The sequence below is a fragment of the Epinephelus lanceolatus genome, chromosome 17 (genome assembly GCF_041903045.1).
Source record: "Epinephelus lanceolatus isolate andai-2023 chromosome 17, ASM4190304v1, whole genome shotgun sequence".
Classification (NCBI taxonomy): Eukaryota; Metazoa; Chordata; class Actinopteri; order Perciformes; family Serranidae; genus Epinephelus; species Epinephelus lanceolatus.
Genome location: NC_135750.1, coordinates 9,503,590 through 9,526,064, shown reverse-complemented (window position 1 = coordinate 9,526,064; position 22,475 = coordinate 9,503,590). Strand labels below are relative to the sequence as shown.

General features: G+C 40.7%; 1 protein-coding gene across 1 annotated transcript in view; it reads left to right on the top strand.

Annotated features, from left to right (window-relative positions):
* Positions 1-14,307, top strand: part of bcl2l11 (BCL2 like 11) — a 35,161-nt gene extending 20,854 nt beyond the window's left edge. The window contains exon 4 of the mRNA XM_033613068.2: positions 6,846-14,307. Coding sequence (XP_033468959.1) covers positions 6,846-7,010 — 165 coding nt within the window. The 3' untranslated portion in view covers positions 7,011-14,307. The remainder of the gene's footprint in view (positions 1-6,845) is intronic.
* The last annotated feature ends 8,168 nt before the right edge of the window (positions 14,308-22,475 follow it).

The window sequence follows — 22,475 nt, the reverse complement described above, 5'->3', positions numbered from 1 at the left end:
AAGGAGGAAATGGTGTGACCTGAGAAAATAAATCAACCTTTGCTGCTTTTACAAAGGTTGCTCTTTAGTTAAACAAGGTGAAACTCTTATTTATGATTTCAAACGACAAATGTTTGAGGTCGTGTGGGGCCAAAAGAAAAGGAGGGCAGATTTTATAAGTGTTTGCGTAAGCTTCTGCATGCAGGAGTCTTGATTTACTTTACAGGCAGAATTTCAGGTTGTGGAGGTGAAATAAAATCTCCAAAAAGATCAATGTTTGGAGAGTTTGCTCTGCCAAACATAACAGCCCCTTGGTGACATTCGGAGAAATCGAGGCTCAGTTTAAGCTGCAGTGAAGTGAGCCTTAACAGTTCTGAGTCTCTGCTGCTCTTTCAGCTGCTCCTCCGCTGGTGTCTCCTCAAATGTTGATTTAAAGTTAGAAAGTTCACAAGGTGATGATTACTGGGGGAAAAAATCCTACGAGAGAGGAAAAAAGCATCACCTCTTGCGTTAGAATAGTTTTTCCAGATGTGCTTATGGAGATGTGTGCCTTCTTTTTCAGAGAAATTAGGCAGTCCACTTTTCTTCTTTCATGGTGGATTTAATTTAAAGCTCCGACCAATAATAAAACAACACTCACAGAGTTTACGGCCGCACTAACGTCTCTGTGATGCTGCACTTACGCACAGTGATGCTTTGAACTGAATGCTTACGACAGCATGCTCGCAATGAAAATGCTAACATGCTGATGTGATAATTTTTATAATGTTAACCATGTCAGTTGAGCACGTCACCATGCACATTTGGGAGTTGGCACTGAAAACAAAACACAGCTGAGTCTGATGGGAATGTCATTAATTTTGCAGGTGATTGGTCATAAAACCAAACTGTTGGACTAATTAAAATGTCGACCTGATGATGGTGCTAGATGAAGAGACAATGGGTTGCTATAGTTAAAACAGTTAATCCTGAGGGAAACTGTTCATTCTGAATCACACATGTCGACCACATGGTGTCACTGGAGGAAAATTCAGTCGAACACATACTCTGAGGGCCGTGAATGTCTGAGATATTTCACTCTGGACTGACCAACCAACTGATAGCACAGCTAAAAAATATGCTTGTGATTGGTGATGCCAAAACTTAAGTTAAGAAAGCCCAGCAAATAAAGCTTGCTTGTTAGCTAGCCAACATGTCTGGGAATGTGACGCACAATGCATCCTGTAGTGTTTGAACGACATGCACCTGACTTTCAGCTAACTCCAATATAGACCCGCCCACAGCAATGATGTTGTAAAAAAGTGCAAGAGAGTCCATGCAGAGCCGGGGTGATGGATGGGCTAACCAAATACAGGACTTTCACCCAGGAGGCAGCTGCTCATGTGCTATGTGAAATCAAAAGTCAATGTTGACTTATTTTCACTAAGTTACATAGTTAACGTCACGTGACATGTGACGTTTATTGCAAACTCATATACGTCAAGGTCAAGGTCATGGTTACTTTCTTTGTCTCCCTTAGAAGAAAATTGTCTTGGATAAAGGGAAATTGTCATTATGATATGAAACATTACATAGAAACAGCACAGTAAAGACATTACATATTAAACAGGACACAAGTGCAAAACCTATACTTACTAAGTAAAGTTATGCAACAAATGTACTTGTTTTAACCCAAACCTGATCTTGCTCTAAACTGAACCAAGTGGTTTTTTGTCTGAACCGAAAGTAATCATGGTACAATACGAAGTTCTTTTTGAAAAGACAGTATGCATGAAACAAACAGAAAGTTACACGATCTCCTCAAGTCTCCAAAACTGATGCTAGAAGGGTTCCTAGAGCGTTATGGTTTAAAGCATAGGGCTGCTGACAAAGCTGCTGTATTTTTCAAACTGGGAGTTAGAACGTGTTGAAACATACATACTCAGATCTGATTGAGGTAATTATCTTGTGTTGCCGCTACACTGGCTCTTAATGAAGTGTTTCATATTCAGAGCGATGGATCTGGAGACCATTGATCACAAAAGTTTTTCCTCCTTTAAGTTGTAACACTTTTTCATTGTTGGGTTGGAGTTGAAAAGAACTGTGCTTCTGTCTCTGGGAGAAACAGAGTAAGTGTGATTGGTTGTATCCAGATTGTTGCATTCGATGTATTTCTTTCTCTACAAGTCTCCATGAATCTGTCTGGCTTATTAAACTGGCCCTGTACAGGAAATCCAGGTCACGTCTTGTTCAAATCTGTATTCTGGCAATTCTTGGGTCATCTCTGACCTGGTTGTTTGACGTGACCAGAGTTAGAAGCAGAATTAGAAGCAGACTGATTCCACACAGGGTTAACCAGTCTTCCCCTCACCTGTTTCCTCCTCTGGCATCAGGGGTTTCTGTGGTTTTTGGCTCACTTTTCAAATCAAACCACACAGCTTTGATATTCCTCTCTCGCCCTCGTCCATTAAAATCCTGTTTTTCAGAGTACAGCCTCGCCCCGGGGCAGAAGGCTTATTCTGTGCCAGTCGATGTCTGGACGGTATTGTAAAGTCCATCCGGCTGGGCTGTATTTGAAGGGCTCAGTGCCAAAACAGGACATCCATCTTCCAGTGGAAAAACTGACGCTTGTAAATGCTTTAGTTAGAGTGTAAGGTTTCCTTTTTAAAACTTAATTTAGGGGAGCAATAGTAGCTGAGGATGTTTTCTTTTTTTACGCAGAACTCAGCTTCACATTCAGACAGATCCAAGATTTCACACCTGAGAGCTGTGAAGTGCAAACACAGCCTTCTACTGCTGTTTTTGTGTTTTTACTATGAGTTCATTGATAAAATTCACAGTGAATCCATATGTTTTACATTGAAACTTCAGTTGGTAGGGAAAATATGTTAAGTAGCAGGTGCAAGGCCTCAAAATATCCGCAAAATATTGTATCTGTAGTTTCCCCTTCTATTATTAGAAGAGTGTGTTGGTGTAAGTGAAGTCACCAGATACTTCTCAAAGTCATTCATTGTGGAGATCCCCTCGACCTTTCCTCAGCAACAGGAACCTTGTTGTTTCGGGAGAGTGCTTTCTTTGGGAGGAGGCTTCCCGGGGAAATGTCCTTTCTCTTCTGTCGACCGGGCAGATCTCTTATCGGTGCGAAGCTGCTGCTGCTGGAGCGATGGACCGAGGCCAAAGCACAGGGCTTCCTCCTGAAGGGATAGAGAGCAGAAAGGAAAACACCTGTTTCAGTCAACAGCGTGCCAAGTGTGTCAGAATGACTGCAAAGAGATGTTCAGGGAGAGACAGGAAAGACAGTTAAGGCTTTATCATGTGAAGGAACTATTAGAGTCCCAACCAAAACTGAGATGTCATCAGGGCTATCTTGAGTTACGGTGCATTTCCACCAGATTTGACAACGGAGGACCACTAAAGGCTTCTTTTCAATTCCAATAAAGAGCAAGAGAAGCAGGTGCACAATGCAGGGTGGGTGTGTTGCAGTGAGTTTGGGTGAGGGATTGCAGTACATTGGCTGGTCTGTATTTGTGTAGGGTAGACTACATTTAACTTTATGCAGCACGGTGCGGTTGGGTCACGAAACGTTGACTAAACGGCCAAACTAGGCAATGTAGTTCTCAAATAGAATAAGATACAGCAGTGGCATTGCGTATTTCTCACCAAAAATGTTTTCCGAAATAGATTTTGGTGGATTGACCAGTGGTTCCCAACTAGTGGGTTGCGGGCCAGAAGTGGGTTGCAGGTCCATTCTCAATGGACCACAAGTGACTAGCAAACGTGAAAAGTTTGTAAAAAACACACTTTATATATGAAGTACAGTGAATTTCTGGCACAAGCTTTTATTTTGAGTGAGTGACTTAAGGCCAAAACACACCAGCGGCGTCATATGACGGCGGCGTCATTGACTTGATTCAAGTGCCGCCCCAAACACACACAAAAAGCATCACGCTGTGGGGCGTCAACCGGATTTGTATTGCACACTCCAGTCCGCTAGGCTGGGAAGTACAAAATAGCGTTTTTTCAAAGGCAGCAACGCTGGAAAAATAGGACAATAGCGCAAAGTGCTGCGGTGCGGCACATCGACGCACGTCGAGCCGCTGCCAGTGTGGGTTTGTAAATAGAAAATAATGGGGGCGGCTGTTTTGACACGCGTCGTACAGCACCGGTGTGTTTTGGCCTTAACAAACAGCTACTTAACAGAAACAGCAAACTAGCTCGACAACATGGCCAAACACAAGTATTACGCTGAATATGTTAAAATTTGTGGACCTTGAACGAATCACTAAGGAGAAATCTGGACCCTGTGGCCGGACCAGTTGGGAACCATTGGTTTAGATAGAAATATAGAAAGTTTATGAGCAGGCCGCCATGTTGTTTCCTGTTTGAAGCGACCAGCAGAGAACCAAGGACCTCCCAACTAGCAGCGTGTATGTCCAATCAGGTGCATTCCACAATAGGGTATATCACCAGTGAGAAACCCACCGAGCGGCCAGATGAGTGGGGCAATGTGTCCTCTAGCGTCCTTGCCGGATCTGGTGGAAATGTAGTCTTAAGCTTGAGACTCCAAATATTGAACAGTTGCTTTATTGGAAATACAAGATCAAGTGATGTTGAAACCTGACTCTTCCTAAGGATTAAAAGTCAGGGTAGCTTGGCCTCTGCTTCGATTTAAACCTTTTTTTTAACCTGTCTTACACAAGTCCTTATAACTGCACAATGCTACACGACCCCTTTATTCTTACATTATGCATTCTGCAGCAGCTATCTTTACATTTATCCAACACCTTTCGTCATTCATCATCATCATCATCATCATCATCATCATTCCTTTCCCTGTTGTATTTTTCTCTGTATTAAAACATAAAACAATACACAAAAACTTCCCCCATGTTGCCATTTTCAGACCCATAGAACAATGGAGACCTTTACATATATACAAATATACACTGAGTGGACAGTTACACCTTTTATGTATGTAGATGCTGCAACACTAGAAATGCAAATCCAAAAAACCCCCTTCAGACCATTTCAAACATACAAACACACCTTGCACATACGCATTCATGCTCACAGTGACGTAAGGAAATCACACCTGGAGAGAGAGTAAAGAGAGTTGTGGCAGGATGTAGAGAACTGTACTTACCTGCTTCCTGTGGATGTAAACATACAGTATGAGTGTGTGTGTCTCTTTGATTTCTACCATAAGGGGATTACAGGGTGTTTACGTGATGTGTATTACAACACGCTCAGAAGGTGTTGTGAAATGAGAGCACACTAAGCAAAAGCCAATGCAGATAATTCAGTCAGACATGAATAACTGACAGGTGATGGTTGAGTTTATGCAAATAAAACAACTAACCATGAAGTGCTTTTTTCACCCATTAACCACATAATCACTCAGGGTTGTTTACCTTCCAACAGCAGTCACATTCATTATCCAAGATACTGCTGTGTTTGCCAAACCCATAAAAGCCTCTTCTCTTGTGCACTGTTTCAAAATATGATCAGCGAAACATAAATCTTACCTCTGGCTCCTCCAACCTCTGGGCTTTTATTTATCACACTTGTAATATTAGGACTAAGGAGCTCTACTGCAATACAAGCACAGTGCTGTTTGTTTATCTGCATGTCTTCTACATGGACCATCAACAAGATGTTTGGAAACATTTAAAAGTTAGCCAATTACAGCTTTAGCTTATTTGGCTACCTAGCTACAGCTAATGAAATCTGCTAGCAACCGGCTAGAAACAAGAGGCTGCTTCTGTCTATCTGCACCTAAAACTAAGGACCCATTATTTCAAATGTCATCACTGTAAACTAAATATATGCTGTGCAAAGGTGGAGAGGTTGACAGTTAAAGCACAGTAGATAAGGTGGGCACAATTTAGCAAGTGGTCCATTGAATCTAGATCCTTGTAGTTAAAGATGATTGTCTTTATCTACTTCCCCTGACATCACCATCCTTACTGCTGGACTTCTGTGTCAAACCTCTTCCTTTCATCTAGTTGTGTCTCCACTAGGGATGCACAATATTAGATTTTTTGCCAATATCGGATATGCCGATATATTACAACTTATTTGGCCAATAACCGATACAGATATCGATATATCCACTTTTTTCACTAGCTAATTGTAGTGATCATAACGTCTCCTCTGTAGTGGAATTAACATCATATTACACATACATACCCTTATCGTGACGGCCCACCCCTTATTCATTGTGCAAAATTAGAAAAAGCACGTTGGCTGATTCTGGTACTTAATTTTAAGGCCAGTATTGTCTGAAACCAATGATGTACCAATATTACCAGCATATTTGCAGATTCAGATATTTCATTTTAAGGCCAGTATCGGCCGATACAGATGACGTGCTGATATCTTGCATCCATTGTCTCCACCCAAACTTTTTCTTTCCTGATCTGATTCTGTTCTGAACTGATCTTTCATCCAGTTTGGTGCAACCATGCCGTGTATTAGGGCTATAAATCACAAGTTTTCTCACAGTACGATGTCATATAGATTCTTTGGATTGGACCATGCAATATTTGTTGATATCACAAAGTCTGCTATGATATGATTTCAATTCAGTTCAATTCTGGGGCCTGCAGTTGATATCAGAAGATATCTTTGTCTTTTTCTTGTCTGCTTGGTGCTATGGCGTTAGCACTGTTTGAATGTTGAGGAATGTGGTGTGCTTGGAAGGAAGTAGTGACACAGACATGCCATTAGATGTGTCATCGATTTTCTCTGCATTGATAATATTGGATCATTTATCATTGAATTGATGTATCAATCCAGAGCGATGTATTGTTATGCGTGTAGTGTTTCTGCCATATTCTTTTTATTAATACAGTAACATCTCCTCTTCTCTCTCCTCTCTATTCCAGGGGATGGCAGACAGACATAGACGGGTTGTGATCAATCCAAACCCGCTGCCGCACATCCACCAGGAGCCCACCGTGCTGCTGTGCGTGGGCCTCCTGCTTCTAATGATCGGACGGATGATCTACTTGCAAGGCAGTACGAACAGCCAGAACCACTCTCAGGTTTAGCCTTTGGAAAACCCAGCAGACGTAGCATCGTTATTATTTTTTTCCTGAAATAATGTATCTATGTTGGATCCTTTTTGTTTTTTGGGACCTAATTTTTGTCCTCCTTTCTCTCCTTTCCCCGTTGAGAAAGGACACTTTGGACTCTGTTCATGTTCATTTTGATGGATTGGTAACCCCTTTAAGGAACTCTAAAATGCCTGGATGTTTGTTTTTTCACCTCTGTTTGTCCTTCACAGTCTCTGAGCCTTTGCGTTGCTACCAAAGAGCCGGGATTTTGCACTCCTTTCCAGCGCAGGGGCCGTCGTTTCACCTAAATTTGCCTCTGTGCAAAATTACGCCTGTGGAACTTCAAATGTGCCTTGTACAGTTTCCTGTTTACTCGTTTAGTTTTTTAGCTTTTAGCTTGTAATTGAACAGAGATTATGAATTCCTCGGGTGATCAACTCCACAGACCCAGGGTTGTAAAAGTACGTGGGTCCAATCTGCAAAACTTTCCCCCATCTTTCCCCTCTGATGGTTTCAGGCAAGGAAAAATGATCTTGCACTCCTGTAACATCCGGATCCAGCATGCAACAGACTCTGGGCCAAAGTAACCACTTTTATCCAGCTTTTTTATCGAAACTACTTTGCCATGTAACACTTTGTTACCATGAATTACATGTCTGCTTATGTCTACATTGTCAGTTAATAAGAGTTGACTGTATGGCAGGATTTACAGCCACAGAAATGACTTTGTGTCCAGATATTCTGAGTACTAATTGAAACAGGTATTGACTGATTCATCATCAGATTTCATGACAGTTCTGTATTTTGCAGACCCCATTTGGGCAGGATTCATTTTCCAGGGAGAGGTGAGGTGGTAATAGAATATTTGCCGTGGTCCTCAGTAACAAAACTTCTTGTTCTGGGTGGCAAGTTACAGCATTTGGACTTTAAAAGATGGGAACATTCGAGGGGAAATTTAGAGAAAGCAGATATTTGCAAGCAAGTGTTTGGGACTGTAAATAATTTTCAAGGAGGGGAGAAAACGTGCACTCTGGACTGATCAGCACACACACAATTTGCCCAACTTTCCTGACAGAAATGAATCCTGTCCTGCACTTGTCTGCATCAGTGATAAAGTGTCCATTTTGTTTTATGTGTCATAATTCAAAACCCTGTGTCAAGGTTTAGCAGCCGTCCTGCTACCACTTGGTTTATATGTAATCAGGTAATCTGTAATCAGGATTATTTTCCCTTCAAAGGTACTTTTAGTAGATGCACCAATCCTGCAACTTTTTAAAAACGTAAGAACACATTTCTTTGAATTTCAGGAAGTTAAGTTTCCACAAATTATTAGCAGCCTTTCCCTGTGTAAAAAAACCTGTGTGTTTCTGTAACCACTAGATCCAGATCTAATGGTGATTTAACATTATATTTCCAACAATTTCAGAATCATTTTTATCACAAAATACAGTCTTTTAAAAAAAGCATTAAGGGGCACCATTTCCCTCTTTGCTCTGGTTGTTTTCAGCATTAACACAAACAATTTGCACGTTAGTAATCAAATGCAGGAGCAGAATGCTTCACTTGTTATACAGTAATAAGTTTTAAGTACCTGTTACTGAGCTGCCCAGTTGGTGGATTGAAATACAGAAGAGCAAGATGATGAACAAATCAATCATGAGATAATGTCAATCATATAAACCTTTAAACAGTGTCATTTCCTGCTTTCTAGTTTACTCATTTTCTACATTTTACATTTACAAACCTTTATTTAACCTTGTTTTAATATTCAAAGCCTTTTCCTAAGTTTCCTATGTGATCAAACAGCACTGTCTTTCACCGTTCTTTGTTTCAGCCTCTGGATTTAACATTAGCAGCCGGACTGAATGTATCTGGCAAGTATTGGTTTGTTGACAAGGTCACGTTATCCGTTTATTAGCCCAGTGATTCAGACCTGGCCAAGTCTCCTCATGCCTGCCAGGTCATTAAACACTCTCAGAGAGAGATTTCTGGACGACAACCAAACATTGAATCATGCAGAGTCAAAGAGGGTTTTGTCACTGACTGTTAAGCCAACAGTACCATATCAAATAGCCGCGATACAGACTTCCGATTAAGTACATTTATTCTTATCTTTAGGCTTATTAACATACCGGTCTCATTGTCATGTGATGAACCACCAAAAGTAGGCCATTGTTTTTGTATCTTTTAGGTTTTGGGTTAGTAAAATGCATGTAACCACTCACAGCTCATTTAAACAGAACCAGAATAATAATAAACAGCGGATTAGCTTGTGAAAGTGTGAAAACCTTTTATGCAAAAACTATGAAATGCCTGTTCCTTTGTATGCAGAAATATCAAAGTTAGGTATTTGAATATACAGTTGTGAAGAAGAATTGTGCAAGAAAGTATTGGGGCGAAGCACCTTATCAGACCATGAAACATGTTTAGCATGTCTCCTCTATAAAATGTCAGGGAGGCAGTGGAGGTTGGGAAGATAATCAGATTTTCATTTGCCAAACCAACCAGTTAATTCTCATCATTGAAGCCTTTTTTTCTTTCAAAACCAAAACATCCTGTTTGAGAACACTTTCGACAAAGCATACGCTTCACCTTTGTGAGGCTTTTCCAAGTTTGTTTTCTACTTTTTTTTTTTTAAATTTTAAATGTGATGTTTGTCACATAAACAGCACATTCCACAGTCCATTAGGAGTTTTCCAAATTTAGCATTATTTAGCAAATTTAGCATGAATTTAGCATTTTCCAATCATGACATGAAGGATATGTCGGTATTATTCGGGGTATAATAGCAATATTTTGGTATATATATTCAAGGCATTCAGAATATGCGTCTCAACTGGAGTTTTTACCGTAATTTGCAACACGTGGCCCCTTGTCTGTTTACGCTCAACTCTGTGTGTTGTCATGGATACAGGCTGTGTTCGCACGGTCCGACATGTGGCCACAGTGGAAAACATTGATGCAAGAAGCAAAAGACAAGCCACTTCAGCCACGCCACTTCTCTTTATTTTGACATGATATACGTCATGTTAGAGCACATCAATTGGAGCATGCAGGGCTGCGTGTAAACAGAAGTATTAGTGGAATATCCGTTTTCATCAGACATGTAAGCAACTTAGTAGGAATATTGTCTTTTTGGGAATAAGGGCAAAGAACAGATTATTTTTATTATTATTTTTTATTTTGTAGTCATTGTTGCCCCTTGTGCCAGTTATTACAACTGTGGTTTTCACTGACCGTCATTACAGTGGTTACTTTCTGCTCTCCGGCCTCAGGGGGCAGTAATGACCTTGTTACGCTTGGTGCACCAGAACGAGGCAAAGAAGACATCGCCACACAAAAGTGAGATTTATAATTATTTGGACATGTTTTCAAACTGCATTTTTTAGGTTTTACAAGAGAACAGAACTTGAGTCCAAACTGGTTGGTTTGTCGATTGTACATCTAGTTAACTTCCCACCTCTGTTAAAGAGCAGTGCACAGCCGCATCCCTGAGCTTTTCTATGGAGTCATCATGGACTGTTGCCCAAACGGCAACCCCAACTTGGTCTGGGTTTGCCATGTTGCAAGTGCAGTGTGAATGTTGAGCAAACAAATTTGTGCAAAACCATTGTTTTCTGGGTTGTTTTAGATGGTACAAATGAAATGTCACCATACCGTATGTTGTTTTGATCGATCATCAGCTGCAGTGAGTGTTTTCTTCAGCTTGACTGGAATAAAAATGGAAATGTAATTTTTCTTTTTCATGCTCCACCAATATCTTTCAGTGTCAGAAAAGCAGTTTGACTGAGATTTAAGTATAATGTTATTCACATTTAATGCATTTAAAGCTTTACTCTTCAGTGGAAGTTTATCTGTTTCCAATGAGTGTCGGCAGCATTACAGATCCTGTGTTGTTATGTGTGTTACACGTGTTTGATTTAATCTTCTAAAACTAATTAGTTCCATCATGGTTGCTCGCTCACGGTGAGGTTACCCACCAGCAAATCAGAGCAGCAGTTTGTTGTAACACAATCGATAACCAAATTCATCTGCGTCTGTGTTTGAGTCATGCTCAGATGTTTGCACAGTTGTGTCAACACCAGTGCATCACAGACAAAGTGTGATTTTGGCTTTCATCATCTTTAAACTCTCATTTCAGAAACTCTCATCTGTTTAGTCTCATCTTTAATCTTGTTAAATTAGCTGTTCAGCCACAAAGTGTCATTTCCAAGCTCCTGTGATGAGGTGATGGATTAGCATCAGGCTGTCTAAGCTTGTTGACATTTGTTATTGCAAGCATAATATGAAGTGTAAAGACATGGGCGATTAATTTCAGTGAATAACATCAACAGATGAAAATTTTATAGAAATCTTTAAAAATTGTCCTCTCATGACATCAGCCTCACAGTAACTGTGTCCAGGACAGAAATCACAAAGTTACCAGCTGTGAACATGGATTAGACACCCAAGTGCTCAAATTGACATCTGAATCAGGCGAATCAAAAGTGATATTGGCATAATGGAGGGATTACTGACCAGGCCTACTGGGCACAGGCATTCTTGGACCAGAACTTCAGTATGATGTCGTTCAAACTACAAAAAGATCGAAACAACCACAAAACGATGCAAAATGACCTCAAAAAGACCCAAAACAACCATAAAGAGACATAAAACGACTACAAAATAGCCACGGAGGCAAAAAAGACAATAAAGAAACACAAAACAATTTAAAAGAGACACCCCAAACACATGCAAAACGACTACAAAGAGACTCAAAACGGCCACAAAACAACTACAGAGACTTTAAAATGTCACGAAGAGACACAAAATGACTACAAAGGGACTCCAAATGGCCACAAAGAGACAAAACAATTTTAAATAGCGTCAAAATTACCCCAAACACAGACAAACGACAACAAAGACTCCAGACACAAAAAGACGCAAAATGACTACAGAGGGACTCAAAGTGGCCACAAAGATAAAATGACAAAAAAGACACTCAAAATGACCACAAAGAGACTCCAAATGGCCACAAGGAGACTCCAAATGGCTACAAAGAGACTCCACATGGCCATGAAGTGACTCCAAATGGCCACAAGGAGACACAAAACAATTTCAAATAGCGTCAAAATTACCCCAAACACAGACAAACGACTACAAAGACTCCAGACACAAAAAGATGCAAATTGACTACAGAGGGACTCAAAGTGGCCACAAAGAAAGATAAAATGACAATAAAGAGACTCAAAATGACCACAAAGGGACTCCAAATGGCCACAAAGAGACTCCAAATGGTCACAAGGAGACACAAAACAATTTCAAATGGGCTCAGAATTTCCCCCAAACACATGCAAAACGACTACGAAGAGACTGAAAATGACCACAAAGAGATTCCAAATGGCCACAAAGAGACACAAAACAATTTCAAAATTAGTCCAAACACAGACAAAATGACTACAAAGAGGCTCCAGCCAGAAGAGACACAAAATGACTACAAAGGGACTCCAAATGGCCACAAAGAGACAAAACAATTTTAAATAGCGTCAAAATTACCCCAAACACAGACAAACGACAACAAAGACTCCAGACACAAAAAGACGCAAAATGACTACAGAGGGACTCAAAGTGGCCACAAAGATAAAATGACAAAAAAGACACTCAAAATGACCACAAAGAGACTCCAAATGGCCACAAGGAGACTCCAAATGGCTACAAAGAGATTCCACATGGCCATGAAGTGACTCCAAATGGCCAAAAGGAGACACAAAACAATTTCAAATAGCGTCAAAATTACCCCAAACACAGACAAACGACTACAAAGACTCCAGACACAAAAAGATGCAAATTGACTACAGAGGGACTCAAAGTGGCCACAAAGAAAGATAAAATGACAATAAAGAGACTCAAAATGACCACAAAGGGACTCCAAATGGCCACAAAGAGACTCCAAATGGTCACAAGGAGACACAAAACAATTTCAAATAGGCTCAGAATTTCCCCCAAACACATGCAAAACGACTACGAAGAGACTGAAAATGACCACAAAGAGATTCCAAATGGCCACAAAGAGACACAAAACAATTTCAAAATTAGTCCAAACACAGACAAAATGACTACAAAGAGGCTCCAGCCAGAAGAGACTGAAAATGACTGAAAAGATGGCTACAAAGGGACACAAAACGACTCCAAAGGGACTCAAAATGGCCACAAAGAGACATTAAATGACTACAAAGACCTGCACAGCGGCCACAACGAACACAAAACAACCATTAGGTTTTGTCAGTGTTTTACAGTGAGGGATCTTTGATATGTCTGTGTCCAGGGGCCCATTGTCTCATAATCTGTCCATGGCTCACTGCTATTTAGGATAAATTAAAAAGGAGCAACTCATAATGTATGTTGTTATCTTATATCAGAATATTTTAAGTCCTTAAATTGAAATTCATTCATTCATTTGAAGCCACTTTGTCCATTTTTCCTTCACTGGTCAATGAGAAAAGTGTGAAACTGAAAGAAAGAATACTCCTTGTATCTGTCATGACCTCATTTAATTTTCATGACATTGTATCAAGACATCTAGTTGTTTCTTCCTCACCGAATCATTTCTTCCTGGAAATGCACGTCTCAGGCTCATCCTGTGCTCCAAATGTACCCGCTTTGTCTTTCCCCCCCGCTGTGACTGCATGTTGATTTCTGATAATGTGCCATCTTAAACCTAAGACCTCATTCTGACGTACTGTATAACAGCTGGAGTGTGAGAGGAGAGCAGGGCAGGGAGGAAACTGAAAGATGAATTGAATTCTGAAACTGATATGGAAACCTGGTGATTCATCGTCTGTCATTTGTAGGTGTTGCAGTACAGAAACAGTCGCGTGACATTCAGGGTTTTACTGACTGGCATCAACGCTGCTGGAGCCGCTTCAGCAAATCACTGCAGATTTATGTTTGAGCTGTTCGGATTTATACCACAGGAGAATCACCCAATGTCTAATAAACATGTATACTCAGTTTTTTTAATTGGAATTGTTAAAACAAGACAAAACATGAAATGTAGGGAACACAGAGACACTGTGGTGTGTTGTGCTTTGCTGCAAATGCTGTACAGAAATGCATCTGTTGGAGCCTGTTTGTGAAATGGAAACAAACTAATCTGAACGACTCCAAATGACCCAGTACAACTGTAGCAATATGGTGTCTTTTTTTGTTGGTGTCTGTTATTGTACACTGAAAATATTGTAATTATGCTGTTTTAATTGCTTTCAAATGCATTCAACTGTTGTAAATAAACTTTTCCATCTTTTTAATACTGTATGAGTGATTTATAAATCCCTGCTTTGTCAACAGAAACATGTTATTCAGTAGAGGAAAGGAAGTAATGTACTTATCAGAAGGATCAGCAGAAGGATATATTGTAATTTTTACTCCACTGCATTCATTTAACATTACTTTTTAACACTACACTACATTTTCACAGTTAGATGAGTCAGTTCTTCATTTGATACAAAGGAATATAAAGGCTTTCGATGCAAAAAGTCAACCAATATGCTGATGATGTTTCTTTAAAAACTAAAGTTGAGGGAACTCTTAGCAGTATTGAGTCACTTCATTATTTAAGGTAAAAAAAAAAAACTACAAGTCAGAAGAATATTTAAACTAAGTCTCTAAAAAATGTCTCTAAAAATGTAAAAAATAAATACATAGTTTTTTGAATAATTTAAAATATAAAATAACAATTTATTAAGTTAATGCTAAAAGATTAGTTGATTCCACTAAACTCCTGCTTGATGTTTTACATTATTTCTTTACTTCTACTTTTGAATGCAGGATTTTTGCTTGTGTTTGCATGTTGTGGTTTTATGGTTTTGACTTCAGTGAGGGGTGTGAATACTTCTACCTATTAACATGGTAAAAAATCAGATATTACAAGCAACAAATACACTATACCATGAACTTCATGTCCTCAGTTTTCCTTTTAAAGATTGAGCTTAACCAAATATTTTAAGAATATGGAGAAAAAAAATCATACATTTAAGGTATTAAAGGGAGAAACACAAATATTTTAGTGTCTTGTTTGAATTTATGTAAGGCCCAGCAGCACCAGCGTCACAGTTCAGTTCAGGTCAGTGCACTTTGTCAGCATAAAAGTTCATTTAAGAGAAATGAGGACAGATTTTTTTTTGAGTTGCTCTGTCTGAAGCCGACTCTCTCTTGTTTTTTTTTTTCTTCCCTTCCTCCTGTCCTCTTTGCATCTGTGTGTGTGTGTGTGTGTGTGTGCGCTCATCTGCAGGACACGGAAAGTACGGTGCCTTCCACGGCTTGGCACAAACACATGCTCAGATAATTATATGTCTTGCACACACACAGGCGCACACACGCACAAACACAACTCATTAACACACATACACACGAGCATAAATGGCTCCTGCGTGCGCGCACACACACACACACTCACACACGTGTGCATGAGTCAGAGCAGCGGTCCAGCAGGGTGGATTCCTCCATCTGCAGAGAAAGAGAGAAGTAACAGTTTTAACCCTTTGTGGTTTCAAGGTGAGACGACAGAGACAGTCTCATACTGCAGGTTTTGCTTTTATTTCAAGTCCAGTGTGACCATTTTGTGCTACAGCATACAGATCTGATTTGTAAATATAATGTGGTGTGCACTCTTTTGAGAGAAAAATAGCACTACCCATAAAAGAGACATTTTATTTTGTATTTTTTGTGCAATGACAGCTCCCCCTGTCTGTCCCCATGGCTAATCCCTCATTTAGCATTCACACTACATACACATGTAAAATGGTTTATAACACACTGTAATATGGTTGTAAGCGGATATGAAGAAATTTTAAGTATTTAATAATGTAAAGTATTTGCCAACAATTATAACTTCTCATATCAAGACATATTTTATATAATTAAAACTGTGATTTATTATGTCTATTATTATTGGTTCATTCACCAGCCTCCGATCATAGGTCCCAGGAAGAGTTACATCTGCTTACAGCTACATTACAGCATATTATAAACCATTTATGATGTGTTTATGTACTGCTTAGAAATGCTAAATTTAGCTGGATCAAAGTACAGCGTCACCTCCTCCTCGTTACTTAAATAGCCCATCCAGTTCAAATGTTCACTCGATTAAGTGGGCGTCATTACTGGTTATCAGCATCATAGATATGGTAAGAAGGGGTCAGAGAGCTGTTATCAGCATATTAAGTGGTGTTTATTGTTGTGCAATGACGAAGGAAGGCAGCTGAAGTAACTTAAGTATGCTATAAAGAGTGAGAAAGTCTGCACATGGAGGTCAGTCGGGGTGAGGGATGGGTCAAATACAGGACTTTCACCCAGGAGATCGGACTTTGTGCATGGATGTATTATTAGAACTGGAAACTTGGCTCTAAAATGGCACCTATTCAGTCAAATGAAAACAGCTCGCCTGGCACATACACTAAAAAAGTTTCAAGCTTCCATGTTTACTTCCAGGATATGTGGCCGAATGAATATGCACAGCAGTGTTTCTCCCACTGACCCCACCTGCACGTTTCCACTCAGCTCATAGGCTTTACTTTGTGATGACATCACAGATTTTTAAATTGCTTTTTCTTGGCTTGAGGAAAGTTTTACAAATATAAAACCTTCATGGATCAAAAAGTCGATATATTACGAGCTTTTGAAGTACAGTTTTACAGACATCTGATTTCTAATGCTCTACGGAGTAAATACTTTTTGGGATGTAAAAGGAATTTTTTGCTGCAATACCAGGAGTGGCCACTGGGCAAAATTGGATGCAAGGCTGAGCAGCAGCACTGTATCCAGTATCTGTATCTCTAATACCTTCATGGGTTGGTGTTCCATGTGAAACCAAAAGGCAAGGCGTTATTCTAAGTATGTGTTGTGTGTCATATGTGACTTATGTCCCATGACATACTTATTTTAACTCAAACCATGATGTTCTTTCTAAACATAGCCACGTAGTCTGTGCGCTTAAACCTAACAAAGTGAATGTGAAACCTAACGGCGTTCTGAAAATACCAGTCAGTGTAGCAGGACCCTTCTAACCATTATCTGTGGCACTGATAACCACCAATAATGGCCATTTGATAGAATGATAATATTCTTAATGCACCGCTCCAGATGTTTTACATGTACAGTGTTTGTCATTGATGTAATTCTCTAACATACATTAAGTTGTGGGGGGACTATCCATAGTGCCGACAGCCCCTTTAGTCTGAAAAATATCCCACTGGAGCAAAAGCCCATTTCTTCAACAGCCCGTAATCCCAAAATACACACTCTGGGAAAAAAATGTTCAGATTGTATGTTTCTTCTAACCCCGGATGCTTTACATTTGTCAAAACACTGTGGTGAATGTTAGGTTCAGGCACAAAAACCACTTGATTGCGGTTAAAAAAGTTCATGTTTTGGCTGAAAACATCCAGGTTTGGCGGCACAAACGTCACAGAGGAATCAGGGACAGGTTGGTGAAAAACACCAGGCTCAAACGACACAGGGAAACTCAAACTAACTGCAGGGAATGTGTATTTGTAAAGAAACCAGACTTCAGAGCAATTGGTGTTTGTTTTTGGGATAACAGGCTTTTGAAGAAATGGGTTTTCAGTCCAATGGGACATTTTTCAGACTAATGGGGCTTCAAAATTCTAGCACATTAGAACAACTACATGGCACAAAGTTGTGAAGATAAGTTGCCCAGATCTGACCTGCTCCAGTGAAGAAATCACTCCCAGCAGAAGTCCTACCTGTGGTGCCAAACTTAGTAGTAAAACTGAGGCCATGATTACATAGGAAGCACTTTTAATCACGGGTGCACTTTGTGGTTTTCAATGGTTTGGTAGCACCCAACACCTGTCTCCTCCAAACTACCACTACCTACTGTGTAAAACACGGCAGGAACCAGGTGTGCACATAATTTCCTGACGAGCCTTTCACTCTCAACTTCTCACTGTCACTCTCACTCTGTCTTTCACACACACACACACACACACACACACACACACACACACACACACACACACACACGTGAGTCAGTGCAGCAGTGTGTTTTCAGTTTGTTGGGGCCAAAAGGAGACTTATTCAGGATGCTGTGGTCAGAGCCCTTCAGTCTATTCTCTTCCTCTATTGATTGTTGCGTGTGAGTGAGAGAAACCAAGTGTACTTTACTTAAAGGGATAGTGCACCCAAAAATGAAAATTCAGCCATTATCTACTCACCCATATGCCGAGGGAGGCTCTGGTGAAGTTTTAGAGTCCTCACATCCCTTGAGGAGATCGGTGGGTGAAGCGGCTAGCACACCTAATGGCAGACGGCGCCCCAGACTAACACACAACACAAAATTGAATCCACAAAGTATCTCCAACATGTTCATCCATAGTGATCCAAGTGTGCTGAAGCCCCGACATAAAAAGTTGTTTCGAAAAACGTCATGCGAACTCTGTTTTTAGCCTCACTGTAGCCTGTAGCTCTGACTGCTTCTCTGTGCTCCGCGCTCACGTGTGTGCGCGCTTGCGCAAGACCAGCAAAATCATGAGCTTTGCTTACCCGTGTTTACATCACGTGACACGTGCACCGCAGGGGGAGACAACAGTAACCACAGTAGCGAAAAGATAATTTGCACTACGGTCTTTTAGCAAAGGACAGCCCAACATGTCTGAAGACTTTGAAATTGAGGAGGAACAGCATTTCTTTGTTGAGCCATATTTGTTTGAGCCCGAGTATACGGACGGAACTCAGGCTACTGGACGAAGCAGCCGCCGCAGCTCATGAGCCTAACCCTCAGCCAGCCGCAGAATACCGGAGTCGAGCACTGGAAACCTGGTGGTGTAGTTGTTTCAAATGCAAAGCAATGCTAACAGATGAGGAAAGTCTTTGCTGCTCAGACTGGGAATTGGCGATGCCTGAATCTGGACATCAGTACTGACGAGACTGTTGCTCTTCAGATTCCGCGCATCACCGACCACCCTGAGTTTCCAGCACTACTGACCCGTGGTGTTCTGGAGACATTTTTTTTTACTTCCCCAAGATCAACTGGAAGAAAAGGTAGAGGCCTGCAGGACCAGATGGCAGGCTTTCAGAGGAGTAAGTCATTCCCTTTCAACCATAGTTCAGGCAGACAATAGCATTGGTCTCGGATATGTGGTTACTGTTGTCTCTCCCTGCGGTGCACAGGTAAGCAAAGCTCATGCTTTTGCTGGTCTTGGGCAAGCACACACAAGTGAGTGGGGAGCACAGAGAAGAAGTCAGAGCTACAGGCAACAGTGAGGCTAAAAACAACTTTTTATGTCGGGGCTTCAGGACACTTGGATCACTACGGATGAGCATGTTGGAGATATTTTATGGTTTCAATTTTGTGTTCTTGGACGTTAGTCTGGGGCGCCGTCAGCCATTAGGTGTGCTACCCCCTCTCCCCTCGGATCTCCGCAAGGGATGTGAGGACTCTAAAACTTCACCTGAGCCTCCCTCGGCATATGGGTGAGTAGATAATGGCTGCATTTTCATTTTTGGGTGCACTATCCCTTGAAATAAAAGTACAAATACTGTGATGTAAAAGGAAACTTATGTCGTATCTGGTTGAGGTGCATCATATTTTATGGCTAGAATACAACATAAACTGTCCGTCCAGTAAGACCAGATGTGCCACTAATCACGATAACAAACTCCCACACACACTCACTTCCTTGTGCCTCATGATATACAGTCCAACTTGTGACAAACAGCTTAGCCATCCTGACACAACAGATAGTATCTTCTACTGGATATTCCACCCCACGCAGCTGCGAGCACCACAAAGTTATCAGATCTCACTGTTGACAACCAAATATTGAAAAGCAGATGTTAAGACAGGCCGATGGAGATGCAAAAGAGATGTTTGACTCACAGGCAAATTTTACATACGTGGTTTAGATGGAAATGTATGGACAGGTTAGTATTATCAACTGATGTCATCACAGATGTGTCAGGATCAACATATGTGTTGGCAGTAGCAGTGGAGTCAATACATTTACACAAGTGCTATGGTTATGGTACTCCAGGGTGAGTGTTTCCATTTAATGTTGTGTTATACTTTATTGTAGCTGTTAATCCTTCACATTTATTTGACAGCTGTAGTTACTCACAGTGTTTCCTTGCTGAGCTGAGCAGGATACTACAAAGAGTGTAGCCTTGGAAGATACCCGCTCAATTTGGCTATAAGATATAGATAATACAGGCCAACGGATTTTATTATCTAAGGGTCATATAGCCCATGCAAATAACATACACTTTGTAGAACATACATGAGGCAGCATGGTGGAGCTGTGGTTAGCACAAGTTGAAAACTTCCAGGGCTGAAAAGTGAAACCAACACAGAAGTGCCAGAAACTGCAGTTCCGCTAATGGCCACTTGAGGCTGGCTCCAAGAATGAGTCACTCCCCCCATGTGAAAGTGTTGACTTTACAGCAGGAATAAACATGTTTACAGCCTGGTATGAAGAACAGCTTTGGTATCTATAGCTAATTTCCACCTTCATGACAACTGTACAGGGGGCAAATTTTAATACAACTCACTAGTTAAAGTTTAAGGCTTAAAGGAAATGGCCACTTTAGAATAAAAATACAGACAGTACTTACTGACCCTCATGCCGACAGAAGTCCAGTGTAGTTTTTTAATCCACAAAACTCATTCGGGGTATCGGAGGATAACAGCTAGCTGGATTTTTCCATACACTTGAAGTGCATGGAACCCACATCCAAAATCATTTTGCATGTCCGTCAAAACGGCTCGTCCGTCGTAATCCAAGTGCCCTGAAGCTGCAGCATGCAAAATTGACTTGAAAAGACGTAATTTACTCCACTTTTATAGCATAATTTCTAACTGTGGTCAGTTAGCCTGCAACTTGCGAGACTCGAGAACAAGAACGTCTCTGAATGTTCTCGAGTCTCGCGCGAGAAGCGAAATGATGCTATAAAAGTGGAGTAAATTACGTCTTTTCAAGTCAGTTTTGCATGCTGCGGCTTCAGGGCACTTGGATTACGATGGACGAGCCGTTTTTGAAATGCATTAGCGGAGTTTTATTACATTTTCAAAATGATTTTGGACGTGGGTTCTATGCACTTCAAGTGTATGGAAAAATCTGGCTAGCTGTTATCCTCCGATACCCCGAACGAGTTTTGCTGATTAAAAAACTACACTGGACTTCTTGTCCGCATGAGGGTCAGTAAGTACTGTCTGTATTTTCATTCTGAAGTGGCCATTTCCTTTAAGCTTAAGCTCCAATTGGAAGGCTTAAGGTTATGCATGTATATAAGGGTGGGGCCATTTGAGTGACAGGCTGTCTGCCAATAGAGTCCTCAGCTTCTCAGTCAGATCCACCCCTGGCTCCTCCACAGCTCCAGCCCAAATGTGGTCACCTCTGACTCCAAAAAAAACAAGATGGTGACAGCTGAGATGCCAATTATTTCTAGTTATTCAAACTGGCATCGGACATCACTATGACATTAGAAAGACAATGGACTCTTACGCTAGATAGACAATACATTTTGGATGGACTCAGAATCAGGTTGACAATATTTTAAATGTCCAATGACGTTAGAACAAATGTTGTGAGGATAATAAGATTATGATGTTTTGCAGACATTTGGTTTTGTTCTTCATACCTTACAATTCAATGTCTTTATTCTACCCCAAGATGAGACATTTGGAAGACGTTGGACTGTGGTTACTTAGCAACAAAACTTTACCCCAACGAAATATTAACATCAGCTGTCGTCAGTGTTCTATGTCAACTTGGTGTTGGCAGTTCCTGAGATGGAAATGTGGTCACCTGATATCACAATCTGAATGTATTTAAATATTAATGTCTAACAATGTTGGTGTCCAGCTGGGTATGTCACAGCTCAAGTTTCTTAGGTTATGTTTTTATTTCATTCATTCATGTTGTTTCCTGTTTTACTTTGAAACTCACATCTCCTCTGGTTTCAGATCACTTCACTTCCTGCCCCTGTGTGTTTTCCCTCCCTTTTGATGACTTCACCTGTGTCTGATTGTCTGTCCCGCCCTGATTAGCTTCACCTGTGTCTCGTTATCCTTCCTCCCCTCACCAGAGTGTTTAGTGTGTGTCTTGTTTTCTCTCAGTGCCAGTTTAGCTCCTTGTGTGTCTAGTGTTCCAGCCTTTTGTTTCCCACACCACGTTTACACATAGCTGGGAAATTAGAGAAACGAATATTTCCCCCCCTCCGTTTTCAATAATAACATCGTGCACACAACATCGTTTTCAAAAATGTTGTCATTTACATGAACCTGGATAAATATGCCGTCGAGCGCCGTCATAACTATGCCAAACCTATGGGCGGCAGTGTAGGGAGAAGGATGAAGCCATGCAAGCCAATCAGAATCCTCAGAATCGACAACAACAACAACAACAACAACAACAACAACAACGAATAAGACGCGCGACTTCCTGTTCCTTTCAAAACAGCAAA